At 24.4% G+C, this 12,721-nt stretch overlaps 2 protein-coding genes across 2 annotated transcripts; both read right to left on the bottom strand.

The window, feature by feature from the left end:
- Window positions 1–34: 34 nt before the first annotated feature.
- LOC123262937 (zinc finger protein 567-like) lies at window positions 35–5,416 on the bottom strand. Its single transcript, XM_044725435.1, has 4 exons — window positions 5,357–5,416; window positions 4,915–5,227; window positions 3,362–3,757; window positions 35–564 (listed from the first exon to the last, which is right to left on the bottom strand). The coding sequence occupies exons 1-4, from the start codon at window positions 5,414–5,416 to the stop codon at window positions 35–37; spliced, it is 1,299 nt and encodes a 432-aa protein (XP_044581370.1).
- Window positions 5,417–6,374: 958 nt separating this feature from the next.
- LOC123264141 (longitudinals lacking protein, isoforms J/P/Q/S/Z-like) lies at window positions 6,375–11,921 on the bottom strand. The gene is made up of 2 exons (XM_044727291.1): window positions 11,916–11,921; window positions 6,375–6,987 (listed from the first exon to the last, which is right to left on the bottom strand). The coding sequence occupies exon 2, from the start codon at window positions 6,974–6,976 to the stop codon at window positions 6,458–6,460; it is 519 nt and encodes a 172-aa protein (XP_044583226.1). The 5' UTR covers window positions 6,977–6,987; window positions 11,916–11,921; the 3' UTR covers window positions 6,375–6,457.
- Between the last annotated feature and the right edge of the window lie 800 nt (window positions 11,922–12,721).

The following is a 12,721-nucleotide window of genomic DNA, read 5'->3' as shown; positions in this document are numbered from 1 at the left end:
AAAATTAAACATTAGGTTTAATAATGACTGAAGTTCATAATTTTTTGCCGTGAACAGTATTCATATGTTTTCTAAGATTATGTTGGTGATAAGTCCTCCAATTCTTACAAATCGGGCAAATACATGTCTTCTCTTTGCCACACTCGACTTTCATATGTAGATTTAAATTTTGTTTATATTTATAGGACCGTAAGCAAGTAGAGCAAGAGAAGCGACGTTTGGTAGTTTTAAAACGACCCACAATCTTTCTAGACTTCTGCCTCCGATTAACGGGCTCTATAGAATTTTTTAAGGGAATTTTCTCCTTATTTTCTTTAGATCCGGCTCTAAATTTCGCATTTTGGTCAACAGTTATTTCTTCAGACTGTAAATTATTTTTCAAACAATCAAAGGAGTGTTTATCACGTTGGCGCTCGCTTTTGAACGTCAAGTTGCATTTTAGATTATGACACGCGTATTTTATGTTTTTTATCATCAGTTGGTTCAAATCATCTTCTTCTTCGACTGGGAAGGTTTCTTCGTGGCCTGGAAAGTCGTTGAAGCTCGTTTCCATGGTGGTTAATTCTGAAACAATTTTATTTTTGGTTAATTAAATTTTTTTGAGGGATTAATATTCAAACAAAAAAATTAATAGTTACAATTAAAAACTTTCACAATTCAAAAAAAAATAATTAGTTAATTAAAAAATAATAACTCAACTTTTTTTTAATTAATTAAATTTTATTTATTGAAGATATAATAAGAGGAAAAATAAACGATTGGATTATTTGGTTCGGAAGACAAGTTATAAATTATTTCTTCACACTTTAAATAAAATAATTAATGTAACTAATTTCAAAGAACGCTTAATAATAATTTGGTTTTTCTAAATTTTGAAGCAAAAATTCAAAGAAGTTTTTTTTTAATAATAACTCTTCAATACTAAACTAAATAATGACGAAATTATTTAAAAGATCAAATTTTTATCATTAATTAATTTAAAAAAATGAAATAGTATTAATATTTAAATTTGCAAATTTAAATTTAAATCAAAGACAGTATCAATTTTTATTTGAAACTTTTTTTAAAATTATAACATATTAAATCTTTTATTTTTTATCTTAAATTATATTGGAATAATTATTAATTGAAAATGCAAAAATTCAAATTTTTTTTAGTTAAATTCTGCAAATGTCCATCAATGCAAATAATTAACTACAATAAATATTGTGGATAAGTTTCGGTCCAGAGACTTGAATAATTATCTACAAAGTACCAGACATATAATTATTTTTAAACTTTTTAAATAAACAAATCAACTATTGATAAAATAAAAACTTAAAATTTCACTAAGAAAAATGATCAATTATTTAATAGTCAATTATCTGGTACTTTCAGTATCATGACTAATATCCAATAAATTCGATAAATAAAATTTTGAGAAGAAAAAAAACCATTTAATTATATTTTTATTCAAAGGAATTTATTTTTTTTCAATTTTTAAGCTAAAATTTAAAGGGGTTTTTTGTAATAATAACACTAATACTAAACTAAATAATGACGAAATTATTTAAAAGATCAAATTTTTATCATTAATTAATTTTACAAAATGAAATAGTATTAATATTTAAATTTGCAAATTTAAATTTAAATCAAAGACAGTATCAATTTTTATTTGAAACTTTTTTTAAAATTATAACATATTAAATCTTTTATTTTTTATCTTAAATTATATTGCAATAATTATTAATTGAAAATGCAAAAATTCAAATTTTTTTAGTTAAATTCTGCAAATGTCCACTAATACAAATAATTAATCACAATAAATATTGTGGATAAGTTTCAGTCCAGAGACTTAAATAATTATCTACAAAGTACTACACATATAATTATTTTTTTAATTTTTAAATAAACAAATCAACGAAGCGGCATGATGGTCGAGCGGACTAAGTCATTATCCCGTTAGTGCGTTCGTGCATCATGCCGTGAGGCGAGGGTTCGAGCCCCGACGGTTGTTCGAATAGTTCCAACACCAACCGTCGGGGGTCGCTCCGGTAGCCAAACTGTACTGGCATGGGTTTTCTCTGTGGTTTCCCCATCGCCACTATTCCAACACCGATAGAAAGGGGTGAGGAATACCCGTGCAAAAAAAATTCTGATTCAAAATGAATTTAAGATTGAAATTCATATTTTGACACAAATATGAATTAGTTTTGAGATCAATCTAAATTTTAAATTGATTTGTAGATAGAAATTAGCACGTCTATAGAATTTTCAATCATGCTTTAGAATTTTAATAAAAACTTAAGAATATTTTATACATAAAATAATCCTAAATATTTTTAAGTCTTTATTAAAATTCTGAAACAGGATCGAAAGTTCTACAGGTGCGCTAATTTCTATTTACAAATCAATTTCAAATTTGGATTGATCTCAAAATTAATTCATATTTGTGTCAAAATATGAATTTCAATCTTAAATTCATTTTGAATCAGAATTTTTTTTTTGCACGGGTAGGGTGAATACAGTACAGAAAGCACAAGTCAGTCCACAGCCGCATTGAGAATAAAGTTATGTGCGAAATTATATGTTGATTATACAAAGTGGAGAACATGCTGTTGATTATAAAAAGAGTGGAGAATATGTTGATAATAAAAGAGTTGAAAGATTGTGTTGATAATATAGAGCGGAGCATATATTGATAATAAAGAGTTGAAAAAGAGACTACATGCGGAGATGCTGAGACAATTAGCCTTGTACAAACCATAAATCGGTATACAAGTAAAACTCATAATAATAAATAATAAACAAATCAACTATTGATAAAATAAAAACTTAAAATTCCACTAAGAAAAATTATTAATTATTTAACAGTAAATTGTCTGATACTTTCAGTATCATGACTAATGTCCAATAAATTCGATAATTAAAATTTTGCGAAAAAAACCATTTAATGATATTTTTATGAAAAAGTTGATAATTTTTTTAAATTTTATTTTAAACAAGATTTCTTCTGTTTAATTAATTTTTATCCGAAATGTCATTATTTCTTTTTATCCACTTATTTTTAATGCAATATTGAATTTTTTTTAATTAAAATCTTTATTGAATATAAATTTATAGAAATTTCAATTTTCAAAAATTCTTTAGAAATTTGGAAATATTAATTATTTTTTAGCGAAAATATTTTCTAATTGTTCTTTAAAGTATAAAAAAAGAAGAAGATTTAACTAATTAATGACTGAAGTTCATAATTCTTTGCCGTGAATAATATTTACATGATTTCTAAGACTGTGTTTGTGATAAGTCCTATAATTTTCACAAAACGGGCAAATAAATTTCTTCTCTTTGCCACACTCAGTCCTCATATGTGAATTTAAACCTTGTCTATATTTATAGGACCGCGAGCATTTACAGCAAGAGAAGCGACCGTCGACAATTTTATAAAGATGCACAATTTTTTTAGATGTCTTCTTTGGCTTGACGGGCTTCACAGAATTTTTTGAGGGAATTTTCTCCTTATCATCTTTAGATTCATCTCTAAATTTCGCATTTTGGTCAAGAGTTATTTCTCCAGGCTGTAAATTATTATTCCAACAATCAAATGAATGTTTGTCACGTTGGCGCTCGCTTTTGAACTTCAAGTTGCATTTTAGATTATAACACGCGTATTTTATGTTTTTTATGTGCAGTTGGTCCAAACCATCTTCTTCTTTGACTGGAAAGGTTTCTTCGTGGCCTGGGAAGTCGTTGAAAATCGTTACCATGGTGGTGAATTCTGAAAAATTTTATTTTTGGTTAATTCAATTTTTTTCAGGGATTAATATTCATACAAAAAATTATTAGTTACAAATATTCACTTTTACAATTCCCAAAAAAAGTAATTAATTAGCAAATAATAACTCGGTTTTTTTTCAATCAATTAAATTTTATTTATTGAAAATTACATAAGAGAAAAAATAAAGAATTGAATTATTTGGTTCAGAAGACAAGTTATAAATTATTTCTTCACGCTTTAAATGAAATAATTAATATAACTAATTTCAAAGAACGCTTAATAATAATTTGGTTTTTCTAAATTTTTAAGCTAAAATTTAAAGAGGATTTTTTGTAATAATAAATCTTTAATACTAAACTAAATAATGACGAAATTATTTGAAAGATCAAATTTTTAACATTAAATAATTTTTTTAAATGAAACATAATTAATATTTAAATTTGCGAATTTAAATTTAAATCAAAGACAGTATCAATTTTTATTTAAAACTTTTTTTAAAATTATAACATATTAAATCTTTTATTTTCTATCTTAAATTATATTGCAATAATTATTAATTGAAATTGCAAGAATTCAAATTTTTTTAGTTAAATTCTGCAAATGTCCATTAATACAAATAATTAATCACAATAAATATTGTGGATAAGTTTCAGTCCAGAGACTTAAATAATTATCTACAAAGTACTACATATATAATTATTTTTAAACTTTTTAAATAAACAATTCAACTATTGATAAAATAAATACTTAAAGTTCCACTAAGAAAAATGATTAATTATTTGATAGTAAATTGTCCGATACTTTCAACATCATGACTAATGTCCAATAAATTCAATAATTAAAATTTTGAGAAGAAAAAAACTATTTAATTATATTTTTATGAAAAATTTGATTATTTTTTAAAATTTTGTTTCAAAAAAGATTTTTTTAATTTAATTAATTTTTATCTTAAATGTAATTATTTCTTTTTATTCAATTATTTTTAATATTTTTCATCAATTTATAGAAATTAAAATTTTCAAAAATTATTAAGACATTTGAAAATTTAAGAACAAATATTAATTATTTTTTACCGAAAAAATTTTTTAATTATTTTTCAAAGTACAAAAAAAGTAGAAAATTCTGTTAAATAATGACTCAAGTTCATAAATATTTGCCGTAAACATGAATTAAATGAACTTTAAGGTGATATTTGCGATGCGCTCTCCAATTTTTACAATACGGGCAACTATATTTCTTCTCTTTGCCACACTCGTTAATATGTCGAATTAAAGTAGATTTAACAGGAAAAGACCGTGAGTATGTAGCGCAAGAAAAGCGACGTTTGGCAGTTTTAGAATGACCCACAATTTTTTTAGATGTCTTCTTTGGCTTAACAGGCTCCGTAGAATTTTTTAAGGGAATTTCTTCCTCATTCTCTTTAGATTCGTCACTGAATTCCACGCTTTGGTCAAGAGTTATTTCTTCAGACTGTAAATTCTTTTCCAAACAATCAAAGTAGTGTTTATCACGTGAGCTCTCGCGATTGAACGTCAAGCTGCATTTTGGATTATATCACGCGTATTTTATGTTTTTTATCGTCAGTTTGTTCAAATTTACATCCTCTAAGGCTGGGAAAATTTCTTCGTGGCCTGGGATGTCGTTGAAGATCTTTACCATGGTGGTAAATTCTGAAACAATTTTTTTGTTGGTTAATAATTGAATTTTTCTTTTGAGGGATTAATATTTAAACACAAAAAAATAATTACTTACACATATACACTTTTTACAATTTACAAAAAAATAATTAATTAATTAATAAATAGTCAATCAATTTTTTTTAATCAATTTTATTCATTAAAATATTTCGTCACACTTTAAATAAAATAATTAATTTCATAATCATGCTTAATAATAATTTGGTTTTTCTAAATTTTGAACCAAAAATTTAGAGGTTTTTTTGTAATAATAAATCTTCAATACTAAACTAAATAATGACGAAATTATTTGAAAGATCCAATTTTTAATATTAAATAATTTTTATAAATAAAACATAATTAATATTTAAATTTGCAAATTTAAATTTAAATCAAAGACAGTATCAATTTTTATTTGAAACTTTTTTTAAAATTATAACATATTAAATCTTTTATTTTTTATCTTAAATTATACTGCAAAAATTATTAATTGAAAATTTGAGAATTCAAATTTTTTTAGTTAAATTCTGCAAATTTCCATCAATACAAATAATTAACTACAATAAATATTGTGGATAAGTTTCGGTCCAGAGACTTAAATAATTATCTACAAAGTACCAAATATATAATTATTTTTAAAATTTTTAAATAAACAAATCAATTATTGATAAAATAAAAACTTAAAATTCCACTAAGAAAAATGATCAATTATTTAATAGTAAATTGTCTGGTACTTTCAGTATCATGACTAATTATAATTTAATTATAATTTTATGAAAAATTTGATTATTTTTTAAAATTTTGTTTTAACCAAAATTTCTCTAATTTAATTAATTTTTATCCGGAATGTTATTATTTCTTTTCATTCAATTATTTTTAATATTTTTAATCAATTTATAAAACTTTTAATTTTCAAAAAATCTTTGGATATTTTAAAATATTAATTATTTTTTACCGAAAATAATTTCTAATTATTCTTCAAAGTACAAAAATAAAGAAAATTAAGTTTAATAATGACTGAAGTTCATAATTCTTTGCCGTGAATAATATTTACATGATTTCTAAGACTGTGTTTGTGATAAGTCCTATAATTTTCACAAAACGGGCAAATAAATTTCTTCTCTTTGCCACACTCGGTCCTCATATGTAAACTTAAACCTTGTTTATATTTATAGGACCGCGAGCATTTACAGCAAGAGTAGCGACCGTCGACAATTTTATAACGATGCACAATTTTTTTAGACGTCTTCTTTGGCTTAACGGGCTTCACCGGATTTTTTGAGGGAATTTTCTCCTTATTATCTTTAGATTCATCTCTAAGTTTCGCATTTCGGTCAAAAGTTATTTCTCCAGGCTGTAAATTATTTTTCAAACAATCAAAGGAGTGTTTATTATGTTGGCGCTCGCTTTTGAACGTCAAGTTGCATTTTGGATTATTACACGCGTATTTTATGCTTCCTATCTTCGGTTGCTTCACATCATCTTCTTCTTTGACTGGGAAGGTTTCTTCGCGGCCTGGTAAATCGTTGAAGATCATTACCATGGCGGTTAATTCTGAAACAATTCAATTGTTAGTTAATATAATTGAATTTTCTTTTTTAAGGGATTAATATTCAAGCATATTAATTATAAAAAAATAATTAATTAATTAATAAATAATAACTCAATTTTTTTTCAATCAATTAAATTTTATTTGCTGAAAATTAAATAAGAGAAAAAATAAACAATTGGATTATTTGGTTTGAAAGACAAGTTATAAATTATTTCTTCACACTTTAAATAAAATTATTAATATAACTAATTTCAAAGAACGCTTAATAATAATTTGGTTTTTCTTAATTTTGAACTAAAAATTTAAAGAAGTTTTTTTTGTAATAACTCTTTAATACTAAACTAAATAATGACGAAATTATTTGAAAGATCAAATTTTTAACATTAATTAATTTTAAAAAATGAAATAGTATTAATATTTAAATTTGCAAATTTAAATTTAAATCAAAGACAGTATCAATTTTTATTTGAAACTTTTTTTAAAATTATAACATATTAAATCTTTTATTTTCTATCTTAAATTATATTGCAATAATTATAATTATTATTAATAATAATTAATAATTAATAATAATGATTAATTATTAATTGAAATTGCCAGAATTCAAATTTTTTTAGTTAAATTCTGCAAATGTCCATTAATACAAATAATTAACTACAATAAATATTGTGGATAAGTTTCGGTCCAGAGACTTGAATAATTATCTACAAAGTACCAGACATATAATTATTTTTAAACTTTTTAAATAAACAAATCAACTATTGATAAAATAAAAACTTAAAATTTCACTAAGAAAAATGATCAATTATTTAATAGTCAATTATCTGGTACTTTCAGTATCATGACTAATATCCAATAAATTCGATAAATAAAATTTTGAGAAGAAAAAAAACCATTTAATTATATTTTTATTCAAAGGAATTTATTTTTTTTCAATTTTTAAGCTAAAATTTAAAGGGGTTTTTTGTAATAATAACACTAATACTAAACTAAATAATGACGAAATTATTTAAAAGATCAAATTTTTATCATTAATTAATTTTTAAAAATGAAACAGTATTAATATTTAAATTTGCAAATTTAAATTTAAATCAAAGACAGTATCAATTTTTATTAGAAACTTTTTTTAAAATTATAACATATTAAATCTATTATTTTCTATCTTAAATTATATTGCAATAATTATTAATTGAAAATGCAAGAATTCAAATTTTTTTAGTTAAATTCTGCAAATGTCCACTAATACAAATAATTAACTACAATAAATATTGTGGATAAGTTTCAGTCCAAAGCGATTCTGCGGGAGATGATTTTTGACATAAATTTTTAAATCACAGTATTTGTTACTTTTTTTTATACCAATTTTTTTCAATTTGAGGAGGGTAAGAGTATTTGTGTTGCACGAACGTCGAAGTCTAATTTGAAAAGCAAATTAGTTTTGATAACTGCTACTAAAAAAAAACGTAGAAAAATTGCAAAAAAAGTTACGCAAAAGTTACGCGTTTCTGATGTTTACAGCGATTCTGAAGTCTGATAAATCGCCGACTATTCCAAACAAATAATTTATTTTAGTTACATAGGAAAGTGCTAATTAGTGATACAGCATCTGTGATCTCATATCTTTAATTTAAAGTTACATGGAAATGTTTATATTCACTAGAGTGAGACGTGTTGCACCCGCGACCGGATAAAAAGTGAATAATTTATAATATTTATTTCTTTTAACAATTTTATTTAAATTAATAATTAGTTTGTTTTGTATTCTTTTAAAGAATGTAAAAATAATTTAATAAATATTCCATAATTAACAGACTTTTTTCATTCTAGCTTCATGACCTTTAATGGTGGGCCGATTTCGTTGCACCCGCGGTAGCACTTTGAACCTCTCCTGTGTCTATTTAGACATTTTATTAAATGTTTTTTATATTAATTTTTGTAAAACAGATTACAATGTAATCCTGCGACCAGTCATTTCTTTAAAAAGAGTTTTTATTTTCTTAGTAAGAAGCCTTGAGTGAGTCTAAATGTTGTACCCGCGAGTACGGAATCGCCCTCCAGAGACTTAAATTAAATAATTATCTACAAAGTACCAGGCATATACCCGTGTAAAAAAAAATTGTCCCAAAAATGTCCTAAAGTTGTCCCAAAAATGTCCTAAAATTTTTCATCTATTAATTTTAGTACAAATCTACAAGCGTGCAAAAATAAATTATCTTTCTTGAAATCGGTCAAAAGTGTCGTGAAATAGTTCTAAAAATGTTCAAAGTTTGTTGTAGAAACATTACAGAACTGTCCCAAAAATGTCCTAAAGTTGTCCCAAAAATGTCCCAAATATGTCCTAAAGTTGTCCCAAAAATGTCCTCAAGTTGTCCCAAAAATGTCCTAAAATTTTTCATCTATTAATTTTAGGACAAATCTACAACCGTGCAAAAATAAATTGTTTTTTTTTTTTTTTAATTATTTGAAAAACGTTCAAAATGTTCTGAAAATGTCCTAAAATTGTCCCAAAAATGTCCTAAAATTGTCCCAAAAATGTTCAATAAATGTTTCATCCATTAATTTCTAGACAAATCTACAGCTGTGCAAAAATAAATTATCTTCTTCAAAATCATTTAAAAACCATTTAAAATTGTAGTAAAATTGTCATGAAATTGTGAAGTCTTCTGAAAATCTTCAAAAAAATACCTAAAATCGCCGAAAAATTACTTAAACGCACTATTTTAAAATTTTTAATTTTTTTTTGAGATGTCCCAAAATTGTCCCAAATTGTGTCACGTTTGGATGTCCCACGCTTGGGACATTTTTGGGACAATTTTTTTTTACACGGGTAATTATTTTTAAACTATTTAAATAAACAAATCAACTATTGATAAAATAAAAACTTAAAATTCCACTAAAAAAAATGATTAATTATTCAATAGTAAATTGTCTGGTACTTTCAGTATCATGACTAATGTCCAATAATAAATTCGATAGTATAATTGAGGAGCTGATTTTCAAAAGGGTATCTTTTCATATTTTAAAAGACCAGTTTTCTGAACTTTTATATAAGGTAAAAGACCCCATTAGTGGCACCTTTAACCCCTATTAGTGACACTTTTTCTTTCAATGAAAAAATGTTCTTCTTGAAATAAAAATTCAAAATTTTTTTGATCTAAAGGGCTTAAAGATTAGAAATAATATATTCATTATTTAAATTAATGATTATAATAATTGGATAAGTACCAAAATCAAAGAAAGTGTCAGTAATAGGGTCCCTGCCACTAATCGGGTCTTTTACCTTATTAATTACTTAGAGAATTATAAAGATTTATAAATGAAAATCGAATTGCAGCTTCATAACCGATAGCACTTTATAGCTAAATTAAAAAAAGTTCAATACAAATATTTATAATTGAAGATAACCATTTTTTTGTCTCGATTAATCAAAAATGAAAAGATACCCTTTTGAATCTCAGCTCAATTAGTAATTATCAGGCTTGAAACTTTAAAACAAACTGAATTTATTCAGGCTGGTTTTCTGTCAAAAGTGAAATGTCTGGTTCGCAAAGTGTTTCTACAGCTTTTCCCTGAAACAATATTTTAATCCATCAAGAAAAGAATTCAACATAAAATTAATTAAGAAAGTTCGAGCGTAACTTGTGAGTCAAAATTTTTTTTTACCTTTAGTCTTCTCAGCATTTGTCAAAATTGTCTATTTTAATTTAAAATAATTTGAACAAATTTAATATCTAAGTAACTAAACAGTGAATCTTTATAAAATTTTGTAATTAGATGAATAATGTATTTATTTATACGTACACTGATAGAAGGATTTGTTTATATTTAATATTTATTTACTTTTAATAAATGATTTTTTAACATAGGATTTTATAAATATTTATTAACAGTTAATAAATTATTTATTAAATACGATTTATTAACTGTTAACAAATATTTATTTAAAATAAAAAGCAAAAATAGCAATTTTCTTTTGACACTTTTTTTAACTCTATAGCTGGAATACATGATAATAATTAAATTAACTAAATAAATTAACGTTTTTAATATTTAAAAATATAAAAGATAATTATGAGCTGTGATAGAATTTTGTATTTTACAATAAACGTTATTATAATGTAATATAATTAATGCAAATAATTTATAAAGATGATTATCGTTTATAAACAATCTTGATATCTTATGACATTGCAAGCCAAACAAATTCTCTCAACAAAATATTTATTAACTGTCAATAAATATTTTTTAACTATTATTAAACATTTATTAACTGTTAATAAATATTTTCCTCCCAAATAAATATTTATTGAATATTAAAAAAGTTTGGAAAATCCAAAAGTGCACGCCTCATAACGCTCATTCATTTTTTAAGAAAAAATAAATTGTGTAACTGATAAAAAAAAAGAAAATTATAATCAAGTAATTTCTTACAGAGTATTTTTTTTTTTTTAAATATCAGCGCCCTTTTTTCTTGTTATATGCGCACGCAGTCTAAAAAAATCTAGCTTTATCAAGTGGCGCCATAGTTTTCACGTGACAAATAAGAAAAATTCGTTTGTCTTTGTACGGTTATATCGTAATAAATTTTAATAAAAATTCAATTTAAAAAAAAAAATACGTAAACTAGACCACTGATATGAAATACGGACCCAGTTCATCGCATTCGTAAACTAATAAAAAAAGTCCGGTCTTGAAATATCAATTTGTTCGGTAGTAATCGTTGGTACATCCAAAATGGGGTGACATCCGGACGTCCACGTAAAATTTTTTTCAAAACGTTTTTTTTTTTTCAAAATAGCTTCATGAAATGATTTTAGAAAGTAAAAGATGGTTTAATTTAAGTGTTTTCTCCGTGTACATCTACTTATATTATTGTATAAATGTAATATAGTTGTGATAGAGACATTTAAAGATCACAAAATTGCTTGACCTTGACGAGTCGAGTATAAAGCACAACCTCACGCGCTTCGCGCTATGAGGCGTGCAAAATATTTATTAAAATTTAATAAATTAAATAATTGTCTTAAAATAAATTAAATTATTAATAGTTAATAAATCCTTCTAGGGTATCAACAGACTCGATAGAGTCTGGCGCCAAGTTCCGTTCTCAAGCCAGACTACCGAGTGTGTATATACCGTAAGCAGAACGGTTTTTTGAGGTTACAAATTTTTTTTCAAATTTATTTTGATTTTTTTTTTATATGATATTTTATAATAGTAGTTCGTGCTTTTTATTACGTGTATTACTTGATTATTATCAATTATCTTTATAATTTCTATTTAAAATTATTAAAAATAATCAGCACAAACTATAGCGACCCAGATTTTTAGATTTTAACTTTTTTCTTATGTAAAAAGCGGACGGCCAGAGACTAAATAATACAAGGATGCATGCTAATCTTATAATAGATTCGAAACTACAGTGAAAAAAAGATATTTGACAGCTTGCAATTACACACGCCAGGCGGCGCAAGAATAACTTTTACATGAACTATAGCTTAAAGGGGATAGTTTGCCACCGGAAATGTATTAAATTAAAATTATCAATTTTTATTATAATTACAAAAAATACTGAAATCCGAACAAAAACAGTTTGACTGTAAAAAAATCGCGCCAAGTCCACGTTCATAAGACTATTAAGAAAAAAAATTTGTATTTCTTTACAAAAAGATATAAAATAAAAAATTAAAAAATCCAAGTAACCGATATGGTTGTATATGATTTTTGGACATTAAA

The sequence above is a fragment of the Cotesia glomerata genome, linkage group LG4, assembly GCF_020080835.1.
Source record: "Cotesia glomerata isolate CgM1 linkage group LG4, MPM_Cglom_v2.3, whole genome shotgun sequence".
Taxonomy (NCBI): Eukaryota; Metazoa; Arthropoda; class Insecta; order Hymenoptera; family Braconidae; genus Cotesia; species Cotesia glomerata.
Note: the sequence above shows the minus strand (reverse complement) of the source record. Positions and strands in the feature narration are given on the sequence as shown.